General features: G+C 39.1%; 1 protein-coding gene across 1 annotated transcript in view; it reads left to right on the forward strand.

Annotated features, from left to right (window-relative positions):
* Positions 1–20,939, forward strand: part of tbpl2 (TATA box binding protein like 2) — a 52,076-nt gene continuing 31,137 nt past the window's right edge. The window contains exons 1-6 of the mRNA XM_088002674.1: positions 1–690; positions 2,335–2,524; positions 9,724–9,946; positions 10,796–10,883; positions 10,971–11,062; positions 12,482–12,649. Of these exons, the coding sequence (XP_087858800.1) occupies positions 643–690; positions 2,335–2,524; positions 9,724–9,946; positions 10,796–10,883; positions 10,971–11,062; positions 12,482–12,649 (809 nt within the window). The 5' untranslated portion in view covers positions 1–642. The remainder of the gene's footprint in view (positions 691–2,334; positions 2,525–9,723; positions 9,947–10,795; positions 10,884–10,970; positions 11,063–12,481; positions 12,650–20,939) is intronic.

Raw genomic sequence — 20,939 nt, forward strand, 5'->3', positions numbered from 1 at the left:
TATTAGCTGAGAGGTTGCCAGGCGACGGTGCATTTTTGTTCTAGAAGCAAGCAGAAAATGTTTCATAAGTGAGTAGAGAGTCCGAGCAGAGATTAAGTGTGAGCATGAGGATAGGTTTTGAGTACAAATGCTACAAGTTTTGAGAAGAAAGTCATGAAGACATGAAAGTTTTATTGCTTTCAAAATAAAAATGTAAGGAGTATGAGGAGGCGGGCCGGATCCGGCATTGTTCAGGGGGCCGGACCAAATGACGTGGCGGGCCGGATCCGGCCCGCGGGCCGTAGTTTGGGGACCCCTGGCCTAAAGGTTACCTCCATTGCTGCTGTTATTTTCATTGACTCGTCGTATTAACAACCTTATTCACATGTGGTATAAAATAAATTTCTTGTTTAATGGAAACACTACAATTGCAAAAAAAAATAAATAAATAAAATTTCCCGACATTAACATAAAATAGACAAAAATTTACACACATTTTGTAAAGGAAACACATCTATGGACGCACTAACAAGAAGGTGCTGCTGAGAGACGGCAGCAGCTTCTACAGTGAGAAGGTCTGAGTGCATGATTGGTTACAGCTGTGCAGCTCTGCGGGTGCAGAAACAGCCCTGACATCTTAATTAGGCCATATTGTGGAAGACCATGGATGATCTGGCTTTGGAACGTTACTTTGACGATTCTATCGCAAATGTGAGTATATAGCCCTGTGCTGGAAAAGTGGATTTAAGCATTTCTATGCTGGTTCTGGACCTGAGGTGGGAGGGAAACTTAAGTGTTTTCACAAGCCAATCTTAAACTTAAAACCACGTTTTACTCCATAAGCATTTTTGCAGTTTAAAATGCAAAAATAAATAAATAAACCAGCTTAAGATTTAAGTACATAGATTTACTGTGAGTCATTTAGTGTTGTACTTTAAAAAAAAAAAAATCTAACAGATTTTTTAAGCAGTCCTCAACATGATTTTATAGGTGGGAACATAATAATTTATAATCATTTGTTTGTCTTGTATAATATTTCTGTTGTCTTTTAACCTGAATTTTGTTTTTTTCATAACCACTGAAATAAACGGATGACATATGTAATGCTTTGTGGAATGAGTTTAACATGTGGAATTGAAATGCTGAAATAACTTTTCAGTGATATTCAATTTAATAGAGATGCACTTGACTACAAATTTGACATTCTGGGTCCAGATAGATATTTTGCTCAGACATCTAAAAGTTTGGTTTACATCAGTGACGGCGTTTCATTTAGTGTTGTACAATATTAGTCACTAACTTAATCTTAGAACAACTTAGCTGGAGTCTAAAATTAATTGTTTGGAAATATTCAAAACAGTAGACCAATAAATATTTCTGTAGTGACATTGGAAATTGTAGTTGAAAACCCAGGTCAGCTGACAGCTTTGCCTGGTAATCTTATTGGACCTCCTTGCTCACAGCATTTGGTTACTATTAGAAATGAGCTATGGGACTTCCAGACACAAACAGACAAAATGGCAATGGCCAACCATTATGATTGATAAGCAACAGAGGACAGCTGCTGTGTTTGATGGGCAGTAGAAGGATCTGTAGTGCCTGTGGTCATTTGGAGCACTTGGGTCACACTGGAGAAGTGGCTTCAAATTGTGGCTCTAGAGAGACATCATTAAGGGCAGTTTGAAAGAAGGATAATTGAAATGGTTTTATGTAACTTATTTTAGACTTATTTTTTCCATCACCAACGGCTTATTTTGAAATCAGTATTCTTGGCAAGGCAACTTTATTTATATAGCAACTTTCAGCCGGAGACAATTCAAAGTGCTTGTACAAAAAAAAGTTAACATGCAACTGGAAAAAACTAAATCAAGCAGATTAAAATTAAACAAAGTAAACATTTAGAATTTTAAATGTAGTGAATGAATAGAATTAAGTAAAATTTAAGAAGGGGCAACTTCAAATAAAAATGTTTTTAACCTTGTTTTAAATAAACTCAAGGTTGGGACACACTTACAATAAGCAGGACGCTTATTCCAGAGAGCTGGAGCATAAAAACTAAAAGCTGCTTCACCATGTTCAGTTCTGACTCGTGGAATAATTAGTAGTTTTGACTGATGATCTTAAAGGTCTGACTGGTATGTAAGGCTGAAGAAGATCAGAAATATAGTCTGGGTTTTTATTATGTAGAGCTTTATAAACTATTAAAGAAATTTTAAATTATATTCTGAGCAACTGGCAGCCAGTGCAAGGACAATATTCTTGGCCATAATTTGATAGTGTTAGGTCTCAATTCTGGTACCCTCTGCCCCCTGCTGGCAGCCCCACGTAACCCTTCTTCACTTTGTTTTCCTGCAGGACCCGAGCTACATGGTTGAGGAGGAGCTTGATCTTCAAAGCTCTCTCAAACAGTCACATGAATCACGCACCAACTCACGGAATTCATCCAACCTATTGGGTGAGACTGAAACAAGTGGCAGGTTGGGTAATGATCTAGACCTCAGCTTCCTACCCGATGACCTTGGCATTCAAAGCTCTAGCAGCACAGGTAGTAAAGGGGTATGCTATTATCCAATTAGCTGTTCTTTTTTTTATTTTTTATTTATTTTTTTGTTCATAAGGGCATGTTAATTCAGGAGCAAGTGCTACGTGTACAGTACATTTTACAACACATCTGTGTCCCAGACAAAGATGAAAGAATATTAGCTCAAAAGAAATACTGTGTATCCTGACGAGGAAGGGAGGAGCAGGCCCTGATAAAGAGACCAAGATGAGACATGGTGTTACTGAGCCGCTGGAAAGATTTTTAGTTATTTCCAGTGAAAGAAGATGGTGTCTTGTCAGTAAGGAACACTAAAACATCTAATCAATTAGCTGTAAACTGATTGTAATCAAGTGGAAGCCCAAATATGGCACCGTGGGTGGTGGGTTTATTACATTTTTTGTAGAAGGAAGGAATCTCCCCAGCCACATCGAGGACTGAGGCCTCCATATGTGGGTTGTGCTTATAACCCCTGCGCCACCACAGCACACTTGTCAGTGTTATTTCAATATGTTTATTTGTAGCAATATTCAACTTTGCCATCATCAATAAATTTAAAAAAAAGTCTTTGTGCAAAATGGGCCAAAACATGAACAGTTCTCTGAGAGGAAAATAAAGGTTTGTTGTACAAAAATTACTTTAATCCTCCCATCTTTTCAGTGACTGGAGTTGGCCTGCTTGTTGCTGCAGATCTTCTCAAATATGGGTTGCAGTTGTGACACTGCAACCTTGAGTTCATTTTCAATGTCCAGCTTTGATCTGTATTTGGTCTTGATTGAGGCCACGGCAGAAAAACATATTTCACATAAGTAGGATGTGGCAAAAGGAAGAAGTGTGGCCAGTGCTCTCTTTCCTGGCAGAGGGTAATTTTTCTCCACAGCCAGTGTCTTTGACCTAAACTGCATCCTCATTGTTGAAGCAGTTCATTGATATCAATGAACTGCTCCTCTTCTGATGTGGTGTTGCATTGAAGGGATCACGGATCCAGTTATATTCTTTGGAATTCTTCACCGGGAAATATTTCTGGAAATGTTTATGAAGGGCAGAGATGTGTGCATTCATTAGGGCCAGCCCAAGGCATAAGCAAATTAAGAAGCTGCTTTGGGGCCCAGGGCTCAAACTGTCCTGGAATGGGTTCTTACAAATAACAGGCCTCCCTTTGCGAAGATAAAGAAGTGCTCTGCAGACCATAGACACTTTTGGAGGGAGTTTCCAAAACTAATTGTTAGTGACTCTCTTCTCTGTCGGCAGGTTCGGCATCCCCCTGGCAATCCTGTTGTGCAGATTGTTGTTCCAAGTGATTTGCAAAAGGAAGTGTTCAGGGCACTACATGGTCATTCTCTTGCTGGACATTTTGATGCAGTAAAGACTTTACAGTGTGCTCAAGCTAGGTGCTACCGGCCTTACATGTCTCGGGGATATAACTGAGTGGTGTTTAGAATGTGTGGTGTGTGAAGCACGGTGGCCGCCAACGCCCCGTCAGCAGGCCCCTTTGAAGCCTGTTGTTGTCTCAAAACCATTTGAAAAAATAGCAATGGATTTCACTGAATTGCCCCTCACTACTTATGGAAACAGATACATGCTTGTTGTAATGGACTATTTCACGAAGTACATTAACCTGTATGCACTTCCTGACCAGAAAACTGTTACTGTAGCCAAGTGTTTGTTTGAGGACTACATTTGTCGACATGGTTTTCCCCACAGCCTACACATTGATCAGGGACGCCAGTTTGACTCAGACCTTATTAATGTCTGTGTTTGAGTATGGGTGTACACAAAACAAGGACATCTCCATATCATTCAATGTCAAGTGGAACGGGCTAACACAGTGGTTCAACTAGAGCCCAACTGGGCTCCAGTTGGGTCACCCCTTTGTCTTGAATTTGGGGGGGGGGATCATATTTTATTTATCACTACAGAAGGGTTCAGTGAATGCGCATATGAAACTGGTGGGTTCGGTACCTCAAAAAAGGTTAAGAATCACTGGGCTAACAGATCAATAAAAGACCAGTTAGCCAAGTACCTTTACTCAAAAAGGGGTGAGTGGGATAAACACATGAAACGGGTTGAGTTTGCATATAACACTTGTGTACACTCCACTACAAATTTCACCCCATTCTTTTTGGTTCATGGTAGGGAGGCTCGTTTACCCGCCGATCTTTTCCTTAGTGCTCCCACTAACAATGAGCACACACCTACATGTGCACCTAATGAGTATGCTACTAGTCTCCTAAACAAACTGTGTTCTGCTTTTGACACTGCAGCTGCTAACATGGCTGCTACAGCCATACAACAGAAGCACTATTATGACAGGCAAGTGAGACATGAAGCTTATGATCCTGGGGATCTAGTGTGGGTTGACAACCCCTTGTTATCTAGACATAAGTTAGCTCTTGGATGGACTAGTCCTTTCAAAGTTTTAAAATGGCTGGATTTTGAGGCGGACATGGGCATTGACTATGAGGTGTTAGATCAACTTGACCCCAGAGCTAAACCCAAAGTTGTTCACTACAACTGTCTCAAGCTGTATAGGTCCCCTGTACCCAGGTCATCTGTGACGGATGCTCCACCATGTACTGGGCCCCCCACTCTAACTGCCCTCTCAGGCTCTAGGCCTTGGATATTTGAGTATAGTAGTATGCAACACCTGACATGGCACATGTTACTCAATCTAGAGGTCAAAGTGAGGGCAATATTCCAGCTGCAGTAGCAGGCCCACCAGACAGTGCAGTCCCAACCCCAGTGAAACGACAAACTAGGTCCGGGCTTCTCATTCGTCCTCCAGACAGGTATAGCCCTGACTTCTGAAGGGTTTTTTTACTTTATTCTTTTTCCTTCTTCACTGTTAAGCTATGACTTTTGGTTACTCTGATGCCAGAACGGGTTTTGAAGTCGCATTGTAATTTTTTTTCCTCTTCCTTGTTTCCTGTGTTAACAGTTCATTCCTGTAAAAGTATAAGGGTTAGCGCTACATCACGATCTACTGACGAAATCGATACAAAACCTCTGAAGAAGACAGCGCAATTTCCTTCTTCACAAAAAGTAAACAAAAACGGAGCAGTGTCACATTTTAGCGGTTGTAGGATTTCTTCATTGATCTACATTAGTCGTTTGGACATCGCCTGTTAGCTGCTAACGCGAGCGACGCTCCTGCAGGCACCGTTACTGCGCGGTGAGTCTGTCCACTAAACCAGGTTGTTCCATTGCAGGATGAGCAGGAATCACAAAATGTTTGTGGTGCCTTTATTTCTTACCCAACTTCTATAAAGATGGCTTAAATTAAAGCTGAGAAAATTGCTGATGTTGGTAAGTATTCTTCCTTGATATGTTTGGTTTCTATCAAGATGCAAGAGGATTAAGAAAATTGCTTTCATATTGGTGAATAATTAAATAATTGCTGCTGTTTTATTAGTTTGTCAAAATGTAATAAACTGTGACTGATATACTAGAATATGATTTAAAAGATCCAAGTCTGTATCTGAGAAGGTGTGTTTTCTCCTGTTGAGTATGGTGCATGTAGACTATAAAACGGGGTCCCCCAGTATTATATAGTAGGCTGCCCCAGTCATTGTTTACTCATGGCTGCTAAAAACCTTACAAGACTGACTGATTTTAGTAACATAGTGACTAAATCAGTGGTTCTTAACCTTTTTTGAGGTACCGAACCCACCAGTTTCATATGCGCATTCACTGAACCCTTCTGTAGTGATAAAATATTTTTTTCCTCCCCAAATTCAAGACATAGGGGTGACCCAACTAGAGCCTAGTTGGGTCACTCTCTCTGAGAACAGTTCTTCAAAATATAGTCAGTGTTTTCAGCAAAGTTGAGCTGACTGTCCAGGAACGACCCAAATTTGCCACAGTTTCAACAGGTATTTTTATAAATCTTCAAGCTGGAAACTTACTTCCTCTTTTTTCAGGAAGCCTGGTGTTCCTGTTTCATGGCTTGACAACACTTTCTCTGCCTGACTGATTTCTTTTTATTAAATAGAATTAAAGCAAAATTTGCTTGACAAAACACACCAACACAACTTGATTGATTTTTTTATTGAAGTTTGATTTTACTGTTAGGTCTAGATGTTACTTATGTGATTAATTTTAAAGGTAACGTCATGTATTGTTACATTCAAACTAAAATCTCCAGCATTGGGAAATGGGATGAGCTCGGAATTTCTTGACAACATCCGCCAGCAGTTCAGCTACTGATCGCTAACAGCTAGTGATCTTAGGCAGGATTTTGTTCACCCAACCAACGTTCTGTCTGTCTGTCTACAGACACACACTTTTTCAGTGTTTTATTCAAGAACATATTTACATGATTCCATAATTTAATGTACACTTAACATTTCCAGATTTGGAGAAAAACATGTAATTTCCTTTAATTTATTGATATTTTGTTGTAAAGACAATAAACTTTGATAAATCAGTCATTGTGAAAACATTAGCTACATAGTTTTTTTTTCTGGAAAAATCTTTTTTTTATATATATACAGTATATGTCAACTCTGCTATGGACAGCATAGACAGAGTGAAAAAACCTCTAAAACTAAATAATTTTTATTTCATTACATAAGCTGTCTCAATACACTAATACTTCAGATTGAGCTATTTCTCTTAAACATACACAAAAAGTGAGAATAAAAGTGTGTAATAAAACACAAATTTATTTATATTATGCTGGGCAGTGGTGGAAAAAGTACTCCAAAGATTTAAGTAAAAGTACAAATACACAGACAAACTACCACATTAACATTTGTACTTGAGTAAAAGTAAAAAAGTACTGGCTTTTAAATAAGTATTAAAAGTAAAAGTACTTGCTGAATGCATTACCTAATCCCTAATACAATATCATTAAGTGAGCCGATCGTATTTAATTTTAATACATTAGAAATGTGCCATTTTAAAGAACAATGCCACAGATAAAGCATGTTTTTATTGTGTTTACTCTCTGTAACATGGTTTAGACTTAGATATGTGATTCTATGCATCATAATTTCAGGGATGGGAGACATCTTGTCTCCTGTCCTAACATAGAATGAACTTCACTTTTTTTGCCACTAGTGGCTTTTATTTTGAACATTTAACATTAAATACACCCTTCACAACAGGCGAGGGCGCACTTTCTCTGTCTATAATCGCATATTTTAATGACTTGAAACCCCTCCAGGCCCAGGCCCCCATCCGGCCCGGTTTGGGGGGCAGCAGGCACCCCAGCCCCCTCTATAGCTCCGCGCCTGCTTGTACTTCCCACCACTGATGCTGGGAACACTGGCCACAGTTTGCTGGTCAAACTGGGAGAAGTCCAGTGAGTTCTGAGACATTCTGGTACACAGGCTAAAGCCAAGGATAAAAGAAATTATCCAAAAGTATTATAGAAAATGCATATCTGATTCCTTCACATTCAGAAAAAATATATTTTCAGCTTGTTGGGTCTCTGACTCGTAGCATCTTCAGAGCATAGTGAAGGAGACCCTCCCTAAATGAAGGATTGTGGCTTTACTGATGAACAGTGAGGTTTATTGGAAATAAACCCTGAGTTTCACTGTAAGACCTGTATGTACAAACACAAACTCAAAATTAGTGCAAGCTACAAAAACACACACCTTCAATCGTAACATCTGAACCAAAAAAATAACGTTCACTGTTACTTTTGGTGGATAGGCGAAGCTCTTGATCATGTGGTGTTAGTAGTGATTGTAGATCACCTGTTGCTCACCTGGTGACTTTAGTGGTGGGGGAGGTCTACTTTTTGCTGACCGCTTTAAGTTTGAATGATTTTTGATTGTTTAAACCTCTGGATCTGTTTTTATGCTGCTTTTGGATACAAATGTCTGTTATCCACTGATCTTCTGCCTTGGATTTTTGATAATCTTGATGAAAATAAAACCATCCTTTGATCAGCTGGCGTGTCAACAATGATTCCCCTATTCTGCTGCTTGGTGACTTTGACAGTCGCCAATATTCACTACTAAAATATCAACTTATTCAAAAACTATACCCTAGTATTCATATACAATAATACAAATTCACAATTTCAACCAATCAGTAATAGAAATATTCTTATTTACAAAATAAACGCACCTTGTGCCTCTACAAAGGGGGCCATTAATAACTAGATACATTTTAACAATGTTGTTGCAACTTGTCTTCCATTCTTTTCTGTTAACCTGCCATTCTATAATAAAAAAACAGTGGCAGTTGTCTTATCAAAATAAAGGCATCAAATCAAAAACTGGAAGTCAATCATGCGTTATACGAAATAAAACAAAAAGGCAATAAGTGCTAAAAGGGAATACAACAAATAAGGACCTTAATTTGGGGTTATTTACGCATAGTTGAATCCCAACATTGTGAAGCTGAGCTATGAAACAGAAGAATGAAGAACAGCAGCTCCAGCTCTGATCCTGACTGACCTTTCCTCACCAAAAGGGTATGGCAGATTGTGGGACACAACCAGTGATTGTTTTTGTTCTTTCTGCAAAATCGAATGCCAATTTATAGCATTTATTTGGTGCACTTGTTCAATTTACCCCAGGGAATTTGGTTCACTTTACCCCACAGCCAGCTCTTTATAAAAATGACATCCAGTATTATCACATCTTTAGGTTACTTGGTTTAATAGGCTGGCAGATTTTCAATATGTTTGGACAGTAAAAAAAAAATTTTTTTTGGTAAATAAACATACTTGTCACATCACCACAGACAACAAATACAGGGACAGTAAAATAGAGGGATGTGCTTAAGTTATGGTCTCATAACAATTGTATAAATAAAGGGAGTATATCTACATCCCTGGTTCAACTTGCCCCATTCTCGCCTATAATATTTTACACTTTGTCTATTCAAGTATTACTACCTTTACCTTTATTAGCTATTACCTTTGTTCATTGCACAAAATACAACCAAAAATGTCCGAAAACAATTGGATAATAAAAAACTCAAATTACTTTAAAGCCTTAAAAATATTTGACTCCAATCATACCATAGAAGCACAGCAAAAAAGTTCCTAATTGTGATTTTAAAGCCATGTCTTCAATCAATTAAAGCAAGATCTGTAGTAAATACATTTCAATTAACTCACATTTTTTCTGAAAAATGTTGGCAATGACCTGAAAATAACTGCAATATTGTAATTTGTAGGGCACACTTTGTAAAACTAAAATTCAGTTTTTTTCTCTAAGGTTTTTTTTTTATTTTTCTTTTAGTCCCAGCTACAGCAGCCACACATCAAAATGCTGAGCTTGATGTTTTGGAGGACAGAGGCATAAATCTGGATACTTTGCATGGTATGGCTGTAGTGAAACGTCAAGTCACAGTCGATTTGGGATCGGAGAGAAATGCTTCCCCGTTCTGTCCTATGACTCCAATGACCCCGATGACTCCAATGACCCCGGTGACAGAGAAATCAGGAATCATTCCACAGCTACAGTAAGTTTAGAAATGCCACTGAAATATGTTCTAAGTACTTTGATAGGATTGGGTTTTGTACAGTTGGGGATCATATTTTTAGGGTTTGCTGACCCAGTCTGGATATTTCAATTGTATAGCAGAGACAAGTGTAGATTGGGAGGTAAAAATAAGTTTGTTGGGAACATCAGCTAGTGCACATAAGAGGATCAGAACAAGAAATGTTTTTTTTTAATATAATCTAATATATATATAAATACAGAGTGTAACGTAGGCTTTTGGAATTAAAGCAGAGCCAATTGCCTCACATCACAAGGTATCCTTAGGTGTTTTATGGCTAAAAATTTATATCTTTCACAATGTGTTTTTGGCTTATATCATAAACTAAAATAATCTGAGTAGAGGACTTTTTCACTTTATTTTCTTATTATTGCTCTTAAGAAAAAAGGAGCAGAATAATGTAAAATTGACTTATGAGCTTTACATCATACATTTTAATGTGATCTTCCCATCAAAAACATATCTGGAGTATATTGCTTTGGTTCTTTCATGTGTATTTGAGAAATCCTTTAATCTTCTGTGGCAACCATTCCTTTGCAAAAACCAAGAGGGACCTGAAAATGACCCCACAGCTGATCCCACTGAATCACAGTTGCTCATATTGTTTGATATTAGATTATATAATCGCATATAGGATATCAGCTTCAAAGATTAAATCTTTTACAGTTTTTTAAATGTATGGATTAAAAAATTTGAGTATCCCATTAAAAATATCTTGACATTTTTGGTTGTATAAAGTGTTTAAGCAGTAATTATTTAACTGAATACTTTTCTATTTGCAAGGCACTCCTATCTTTTTTCTTTGCCCAGAAACATTGTCTCCACTGTAAACCTTGGCTGTCCATTGGATCTAAAATTCATTGCACTGCAAGCCAGAAATGCAGAGTACAATCCAAAGGTACACACTTGTGATACTCCACCGTTTACTTTCTCATGGTTCAGTCTTTATGTATTTAATTTATTAATTTTTACCCACTTTTACCAGCGCTTTGCAGCTGTAATCATGAGGATCCGCGAGCCTCGAACAACAGCACTGATCTTCAGCTCAGGGAAGATGGTCTGTACAGGAGCCAAAAGGTCAGTCTCTTCTATTCATCTGGATTAGGCTGTTGAATTTTTATTAGAATTGGATTTAACAGTCTTTGACTTTTTTATGTTCCATTTTAAGAGAATTTAAGAAAATGTTTTTATTCATTTTAGAATATGACCAATTGAAAAGCTGTAAATGTTCCATTTAAGACAAGCCCATTAGTGCATTATTTTCTGTTGGCTGAAAATGTGCAGTAATAAGAATAAAAAGATGATGTAGAGACAGGTCATCATTCAAATAACACTGCACAGTTAACAGTACACACGGAAGCTACAGACAGCAAATCTCTGGTTACAGTTTACAGATTTGGTCGTTTTGATACATCTCTAATATTATGACGTCCTATTTAAGGAAATGTCTTTTAAGAATGGCTTAAGGGAATGTTGTGCCACAACGCTACAGACCTCTGTATATAGGAGGCCACTAGAGTTGATTATTTTTCCTTTTTTTGAAAAACGGCAGCCCTCGCATCTCAGTGCTGCTCCGGTCTTGCGGCGGCTGCCATTCAGACTTGTCAACTAGGCCGTGTATTTGGTGAATCTCCAATAAAGTGAATTGAATGTTGATTGTTGAAGGTCTTCCCAAGTTACCTCCAGTCCAGTTCATCGAGTCCAGTGGCAAGTTTTTGTTAGGCCAAAAATGGACCTTCCACAAATGAGTTGTTGTCACTTACTGTTTGGAGAATGATTTGTGATGGCTTCCTCTAAGCTTCTGAACATGTCATGTGTTATTATCAAGGGAATGTAGATAATGTATGATACGTCTTAATATTATACACAGGGAGATGCTGGAGGAGTTACCTAATAGCTGTCAGTATTTTCTCTGAGTGGGTGGGGCTTAAGTACCACACCAACGTGTGTGGAACGATGCATGTGTGATTTACGTTATGCAAACGTCAAGGAATTGGAATTTGGCATTCTGCTGTGCTCCAACCACCAGGCATCAAATCAAAAATCGGAAGTCAACCATATATTAAGTAAAATAAAATGAAGGCAATAAGTGCAAAAGAGGGGATGCAATAAATAAGGTGCTTAATGTTGGGTTATTTACACCTACATCTCCAGGTTTCAAGTAGTTAATGGAATGGTTCAGCCATGGTAGCACAGCAATGGATGGCATGTAAAAGAGTAGTCTTTTTGCCCTCCAGTGTTGTGCACATGCTCGACATGTCCAGATATAAACAATAATCTACATGGGAGCCGTAAAGCAGTTTGGCTTCGCCAACTATTGATTTCATAAAAATCTGGAAATTTCATGTGGGAAACAATTTTTGTTCTCTACATGAAGTTTTAGTTTTTGAATATGCTAAGACCTCCAAATATTTGCATGTAGTGCTGCAACTTTTAGAAAAGGCTTCAAAAGCAGTGTTTAGCTTTAGTCTCTTTTGTGTGTTTGAACAACTGCAGTGAGGAGCAGTCCCGTCTGGCAGCGAGGAAATATGCCCGGGTGGTCCAGAAACTTGGCTTCCCTGCCCGGTTTCTCGACTTTAAGATTCAGAACATGGTGGCCAGCTGCGACGTCTGCTTCCCCATCAGACTTGAAGGACTGGTTCTCACCCACCAACAATTCAGCAGGTACATTTATGAGCTTCCTGTTGTAAACCATCACTAGACTTTTACAGGTTCATTCATACATAATTGGATCTTTTGAAAATATAAACATGTAATCAACAATAGAGACCATGTAAGAGTCCAGCTAAAATTGCACTATCAGTTGAGCAGACTGATTGCTATTAAAGAAAGGTAGATGTGTTACTATTGTTGAGATAGAAGAGTGGACGGCAGAAAGCTGGTGCCAAGTTTATTTCTCAGACAAATAAACTTGACACTGCTCCCCATACCAAGAGCATGGGGAGATGTACAATAGACCTGTATGGTACCAAGAGTGAAACTTTCTGATGCAATTGATGTACAAGATTGAATCTTTCCAAAGGCAGTTAGTTTCCCTGAAATTTTGCCCAGGAACACTTCCATGGCTCAGCTATATGAGAACATTGAGAGTAACTTCTTTCAACAACTGATAAACAATCAGGTGATCATCCAAGCAAGATGAAGTACTGTGTTACAAGGAATACATGATTCAATGTTTCAATGAGAAGCAAAACACAAAAAACTACAGTTTGCTTTGGTCTCTGTGTGTTTGAACGACTGCAGTGAGAAGCAGTCCCGTCTGGCAGCAAGGAAATAAGCACTAAGAGAATGAATAAAGGCTTACCATGGTTCAGGATTTCTTTCTCAAGTTTATATCCAGCATGCTGGAGAGAATCCCCACTGATGAGAAAAGACTGAATATGAACTCTGCACATTCTTATCTAGAAGAACACTATAAAAAGACATGTCTAAAGTTGCACATGCTGTTTATACACAGAGTTGTTGCTGTAGATGGAGAGTGGGAGGGTAATTTGCTTGAAGGATGTTTCAGGAACAAGTGTAGAAATGTTCTGTCTTTAGATGTTTAAATATTCAATTTTAAAGAACATTCAGCCAAAGCTGTGTGGCGCTTAACATGTACGTTCTTTTTAGACCAATATGTTTTCACTGATGCTGGTCTAATACACTTCTGTTCAAGCTGTCCCATAACTGACTAGAAATCTTTGCATAATATGAAATTGTTTCATTTACATGTATTCTATTTAGGAGTATGAAATCGGTTAATAATTGAGTTGTCTGATTCTTCATCCAATGTTTGAAGGTAAAACAAGCAAAAGGGACCAAGACTAAATGTACACCTGTTAACACTTGCTGACTAGCATCAAGCCACTTCTGATATCTAAATATATCAGAAGTCGCTTTTTGTATGAATTTTTTGTTCATACAAAAAGTAAAACAGGCATATACAGAACCTTTCCAAAAAATTGAATACCATGGAAAAGTTGTTTAATTCCATTCAAAAAGTTTAACTTTCATAGGTTATAGATTCAGGGCCCACAGTTTAAAAGGATCCATGACTAGTTCAACATGCTGGCCTAAATGTATTGCAATTTCCCTATTACCTAATAAATGCTGTTTGTGAAACGCCAAAACTCATAATTACTTCAAAAATTTACATCTTCTGTTATATTTTTCACCCATGGAGGTCGCCATCTTTTCACCATTGGATTAATGAAACGTTTTGGTCCATTCTGTACTGGGGTCTACAAAGTAAACACAGGAAGGCTAACTTTTCCCGAGTAGTTGTTTATCATATTGCGTTTGATTGTTATTTTAGATAATGCCACTCTGAGTCACTATTGGCTGTCATTAAAAATAAAAAATCAAAATTTAGGCAAATCTGGATAATTTCCCACATGAAAGAGAGCGGAGTGCGAGAGCCGGAGTGGACCACAATGAAGGACCTAATTTGGACCCTGGACATTTCTGAACAACACTTTGAGTCATTTGTATCAGCAGAACTAACGAAGGCTCTAACAGGTGATCGCTACCTTAACTAGCAAAAAATAAATGCAGTGCTGCCGCTGAAACAGGCAGAGCTGGACAGTCTTTGAGATGCTAACAGGAGCTGTACTGCCTGCGGTACTGACATCACCGATCGGACCGGACCCATGGAGGTCCGTTGTCGGTGGTAAAGTCCAGTGTCGCTGTTTCCACCAGACTATACAGCACAGCTGATGCTGAATCAGATACAGCGCTATGGATGCTGGGAGAAATGTCAAGGATAAGCAGCGCTAATGGAGCCATTAGTACTGGAAATGCTATTGGAGCTAGAACACCTGCACTGAATGTAAAACCACTACAATACCAAATGAAGTATTGATTCGGCAACAACCGGACACATAGCTATAGAAGTTCTTAACAGATCACACAGTCCGACCAGAGGTAAGTGTCATTCATTGTTTCATTTACGAAACTGAAGGCAGCAGCAGCAAAACATCAGCAGCTCCTATGGCCAACTCTGTCCTCTTCCTCATCATCACCTCTTATTTCTAGGCTCTGATATATTTCAAAGAGCTCCGGTTCAAATTAAAAAGGCCCAATAACGTTACTCATCACTGTTTTGGCTGGAGGAGCTAGGCAGTTGGACCGTTATAAGTCATTTACCTATAATGCATTGCAGCGTGAACAACATGGCGATATTCCTGTCAAAATATTTTATTAAAATTTATAAAAATTAAATAACTTATAGTATTATTACTGTATTGTTTTTACATCCAAGATAAATATTTCCAAAATAAGGTCTATTTTTATAACTAATCGTGGTTCCCTTTAAACGATTTCAAGTATTTATGTCGTTACATAATTTGGGCTTCCAGCTCATAAAACCCATGACAAAATTAGAATACTCTGAAGAAATCAGCCCAAATTTTACAGGGCATGAATGATGTAAATGAAGTGTGACACATTAATCATCTACTAAACTCAAAGCACCACCAGGTGTCATTAAATTGCTTCAGTTCTGTTCAATATGAGGAAGACGTTTGTAACTTACCCATCCTATGGATGGGTAAGTTACAAACGTTCATAACTAAGGAGGCTGGCTGTTCAATGTTGTGTCCAAGCTTATCAATGGAAAGTCTAGTGGAAGGGCAAAAAGAGAAGGGAAGCCAAGAGATGACTCTGGGCTTTAATGGATTAACAAGACCAAGAAGATTCAAGAATGTGGCAGAAATCCAAAAAGAATGGATTGAAGTTGGAGGCACAGCTTCAGAGTCCACCATATTCAGACGCATACGAGATATGGGCTACAAGTGTTGGGTTCCTTGGGTCAAGCCACTAGTGAACCTGAGCCAACATAGGAAGTGACTGAAGTGGGCCAAGGAGGAAAAAAAGCTGGACCATTGGCCAGTGGTCCAAGGTCCTCTTTTCCAATAAAAGTAAAGTGTGTCTTTCATTGAGGTCTAAGGGTTTGGAGGAGGACTGGTGAGGAACTGAACCCAAACTGCTTGAGGTCCAGTGTGAAATATCCAGTCAGTCATGATTTCGGGTGAAATGTCCGCTGCAGGCATTGGTAAACTCTGTTTTCTAAAATCCAAGGTCACAGCAACAGTCTGCCAGAATGTTTTAGAGGACTTCATGATTCCTTCTGCTGAGGATCTGTACGAAGATGCAGATTTCAACTTCCAGCAGGACCTGCTCCCTGGCCAAAACCTGGTTTGATGCCTGGGCCATCACTGGGGATTTAGGTTCAGCAAACTCGGTGAACCTAAATCCCATTGACAATCTTTGGGGTATTCTCAAGAGGAAAGAGAAGGGTACTAGATCAAACAGCTGATGGCAAGCATCAAGGAAATCTGGGGTTCTATAACTCCCAGATGTGGCATACATACACAAAAAGTAATGATTTGTGTTATGTGATTATTATTTATCTACTTTGCTATTGAATTAATTGATACGTTTTATATTTCAAATATCAAAAGTTGACATCTGTAATGGTAACAACCAAGCAAGATGTTGTGATTGAGTCTGCAAGATTTTAATTTAATAAGTATTGCTATACAGCCTTTAGGAGACAACGGTTGTGGTTTTTCTTCTAAACGGTGGAGCAATACTAACCCCCTCTGCAACCAAGTCAAACTGCGGCACAACTAGTAAATAACACGCATAAAATGGTATTTACCTCGACTAGTGTTGGGAGCTGAAGGAGGAGCAGCTCATCCTGCTCTCTCTCGTCCTTACTCATAACTTTGCCTGTGAATTACTTTTAAAGTCACAGTTTTTATAGTTATATTTACATTATCGACATCATAACTGGACTACTTCAAACCTAAGGACTGGGAGATTTTTTCACTTTTATTTTTACCTTACTTTTCTTCACCTCCAAGTTGAACTAGGGCAAATTGCCCCCATCCGACCCCAAGGACATTAGCAGTATTCTACAACGACTTCAGTTTTTAGAAATGAAGATTCAACGACTGGCAGTGAATTTTGAGATCAACGCTACCTGTGGACATGAAACAACTCTTCCTCAAATCAGCGGAGAGGTCGTACACCCCGCAGCAAGCAGCTCACCCTGGATCGCTCAGGGCGCCAAGCCAAAACAAAAGTCTCACACTGCAGATCCCATGAGACGACTAACGGGGAGAACCCGTCACCTGGATGAATCAGCGTGGCCAACTCTGAGCCGAAACCCACCTTCAACGTCAACATCTGCTCCACAAACAACCAGATGGAACCAAAACATGCCCACCGACCCCGCTCCCAAGGACAAAGCGACCAGCCCAAGCTTCAAAACATTCCGACTCCATAAGAATCCCACTGAAAAACAGATTTTCTGCACTCCAGCCTGAGCCTCTGAGTGAAAACCTCACCTTCAAACATCAACAATGAGGCAAAACCAACACATCCACCCCCTAAAGCTCCAAAGGACAAAGTGACCACCAGGAAAACGAAAAGTATGCCAAAATTCTTATTGTGAAATCTTATTGTTGGAAATGAGGCAGTAAATAGAATCAGTCATATTTGCAATCCCAAGAAAACGAGAGTGGTTTCTTTTCTTGGTGACACTGTATCTGATTTGACTCGCAAAGTGCTCTCTCTAACCACTGATCAGCCAAACATTGAGACTTTAGTTGTGCATTTTGGAGCCAACGATATGGCAAAGGAAAAATCAGAGATTCTGAAAAAGGACTTTAATAATCTTCTGGACACTATGGGAACATTAAAAATGAAGTAATTTCTCAGTGATCCAATGCCTGATTAAAACCTGCTCTGCCAGCTCAGTGACCTTCATCGATAACCTCTGGATCTATTGGCAGCACTTTCACCTCTTTGGAAGAGGCGGATGCAATCGTAATAAACATGGGATAAAGCTGCTCACTGCAAACATTTTTTATCAACAAAAAGAACAATGTGATCATCGATTCAGAAGAACAGGATGTCTGAGTAGCATGGAACCCTCCGCTTATCAGAAGCAAAGTGTCCCAGAACAAACTGATAAAACAACTAGTGACAGACATTATGAAGAAATGTCTTCTGGACCAGAGTTTCTCAGATTTACAGATGGAATGAATGAACAGGTTCCCCTCGGCACGTCTCTCCTTAGCGCTCACATAGCAGACCTCACTTCATCTAAGCCACCTGCCTTTGAGGATCCAGCACTCTGCGTTTCTGAGGTCTGAGACCGGGGTCCAGATATCTTTACACCCGTCTTCCTCCAGAATGTGTCTGGCCCCCCAGCACTGCATAACGGGACATTACCTGTCCGGATCACTACAAGAAAAGTTACAAAAAACAGAAATACAAAAATTAGCGGTCTTAATTCAAACCTCAGACTGAAGAACTTTTGGCCTCCAAGTCACTTAAACTGGCTCTTTTAAATACCAGATCTCTCTGTGCTAAAGCTCTATTAATTAATGATTTCATCACCGAGCATAATATTGATGTTTTATTTCTGACAGAAACATGGCTGAATGACAATAATGAAGCAATCGTACTAATTGAATCAGCGCCTCCTACCTACAATTTTTTAAGTGAGAATAGAAAACACAAAAAAGGAGGAGGCGTGGCTTCAATATTTAAGAATACCATAAACTGTAGTAAAATCTCTTTGGGTAATTTCACGTCTTTTGAGTATCTCGAAATTGAGGTAAAAGGCCACAAAGGAACTTTGACACTAACTTTATACAAAACTCCAACTTATGTGGAAAATTTCTTTACGGACTTGAATGAGCTTCTATCTCTCGTATGCATTGATTATGATTGTTTAATAATTGTCAGAGTTCAACATTCACGTTGACAACCCCCAAGACAGAGGGGCAATAAAGCTCTTTAATATATTAGAGAGTTTTGGTTTAACACATGTCAAACAAGCAACACACACTCATGGACACACACTGGACCTGGTTATCAGTAAGGGTGTAAATATTTCCAATGTCTCTGTAACTGTTGTCGTGCTGTCGGATCACTTTGCTGTTATCTTTGAAAGTTCTTTATTCGTTGGCCCACTTGGACAAACGGCTACTATCACAAAGCGTACTTTCACAGAAAACGCAGGAGAAACATTTAATCAAATCTACTCTTCTTCCTTGCCCTTAAGCTGTAATGACATAGATAAGTTGGTAAATTATTTTCAGTGCAAACTTTCAGATATCATTGATCACATTGCTCCCATTAAAGTGAAGGTTGTGTCTTGTAGGAAGAAATCTCCATGGAGAAATGCACAAACAGTTCAATCTGCTGGACAACTCTGCTGTAGGGCCGAACGGAAATGGCATAAAACTCAACTTCATGTTTATTATGAAATCTATAAAGAAAGACGACGTAACTATCATTCATCACTAAAACATCAAGAGAACATAAACATAAAACAGCAAAGAGAGGCTTTCTTTGCAGATGTCATGAACAAAAACATTAACAATGCTGGAGCTTTATTTGCTACTGTTGACAGGCTCACAAACCCTCCTATGACATTACCACCTGAATTTCAATCTAATGCAGCCTGCAACACGTTTTCAAGTTTCTTCTCAGAGAAAATTCAAAAGATCAGAGGACTAATCTGCACATCCACTCTAAAGGCAGTACCAATGCTATGCTGATATAAAACAAATGCAGGAAAAATGACCCAATTTCAACTACTTAACTATAAAACCCTAGAAAAAATAAGTCAATTAAGCTCCAGTTCCTGCTGTCTATATGTCCTACCCACACATTTCATTAAGAAAGTCCTGCCTGTTGTTGCTAATGATCAAATCCAAATAGTAAACTCATCACTCTCATCAGGTGTTTTCCCCCAGGGTTTGAAAACAGCAGTTATCAAACCACTGATAAAGAACAACAATCTGGGCAAATCACTACTGCAGAAATTCAGGCCGCTCTCCAACTTCCCATTAATCAGCAAAGTTATTGAAAAAGCAGTTTTTAAACGATGAAATAACTTTCTAACAATAACCAACCGCTTTGACTCCTTCCAGTCTGGTTCTCGTGCTCACCACAGCACGGAGACGGCCCTTGTAAAAGTGTTCAATGATATCCACATAAATATGGACTGTGGGAGAACCACAGTGCTGGTTCTGTTGGACCTCAGTGCAGCTTTTGACACTGCTGGCCATGACATTTTACTGAATCGACTGGAGAGTTGGGTCAGACTCTCCGGTCCAGTGCTCAACTGGTTTGAATCTTACATAAAGAACATGGATTTCTTTGTTTCAATCGGAAACTTCACATCAGAGAGGTCAAAGGTCACATGTGGGGTACCCCAAGGTTCAAAACTAGGACTCATCCTATTCAATATTTATATGCTCCCACTGGCTCAGGTTATAAAAGGAAATAAGATTAGCTACCATAACTATGCGGATGATGCACAGCTCTACATCACGATGTCACCAGGTGACTCTGAACCCATCCAATCACTGAATAGATGCTTAGATCAGATAAATGTGTGGATGTGCTAAAACTTTCTCCAGCTGAACGGAAACAAAACTGAAGTTATCTTTGGACCTAAAGAGGAGCGAACCAGCTTCAGTTATTACAACTGAAAACCAGCAATCAGCCCGAAAGCGAGTGATGGACTCTGACCTGAACCTTCAGAGCCACATTAAGACAGTTACAAAGTCAGCCTTCTATCACCTGAAGAACATCTCCAGGATTAGAGGACTAATGTCTCAGCGTGATCTAGAGAAACTCATCCATGTGTTTATCTTTAGCCACATTGATTACTGCAACAGCGTCTTCACAGGTCTGACTATAACATTTCAATCAAACAGCTGCAGCTGATCCAGATGGCTGCTGCTGGTGTTCTCACTAAAACCAGGAAGATAGAGCACATAACACCAGTTTTAAAGTCCCTACACTGGCTCCCTGAAGCTCAGAGAATAGACTTTAAAATACTGTTAGTTTATAAATCACTGGGTTAGCCCCACAATACATTAAAGATCTGTTATTGCTGTACCAACCGTCTAGACCCCTCAGGTCTTCTGGTTCTGGTTCTGCT

This window comes from Poecilia mexicana, unplaced genomic scaffold (assembly GCF_051168715.1).
Source record: "Poecilia mexicana isolate PSO_F unplaced genomic scaffold, ASM5116871v1 scaffold_22, whole genome shotgun sequence".
NCBI lineage: Eukaryota > Metazoa > Chordata > Actinopteri > Cyprinodontiformes > Poeciliidae > Poecilia > Poecilia mexicana.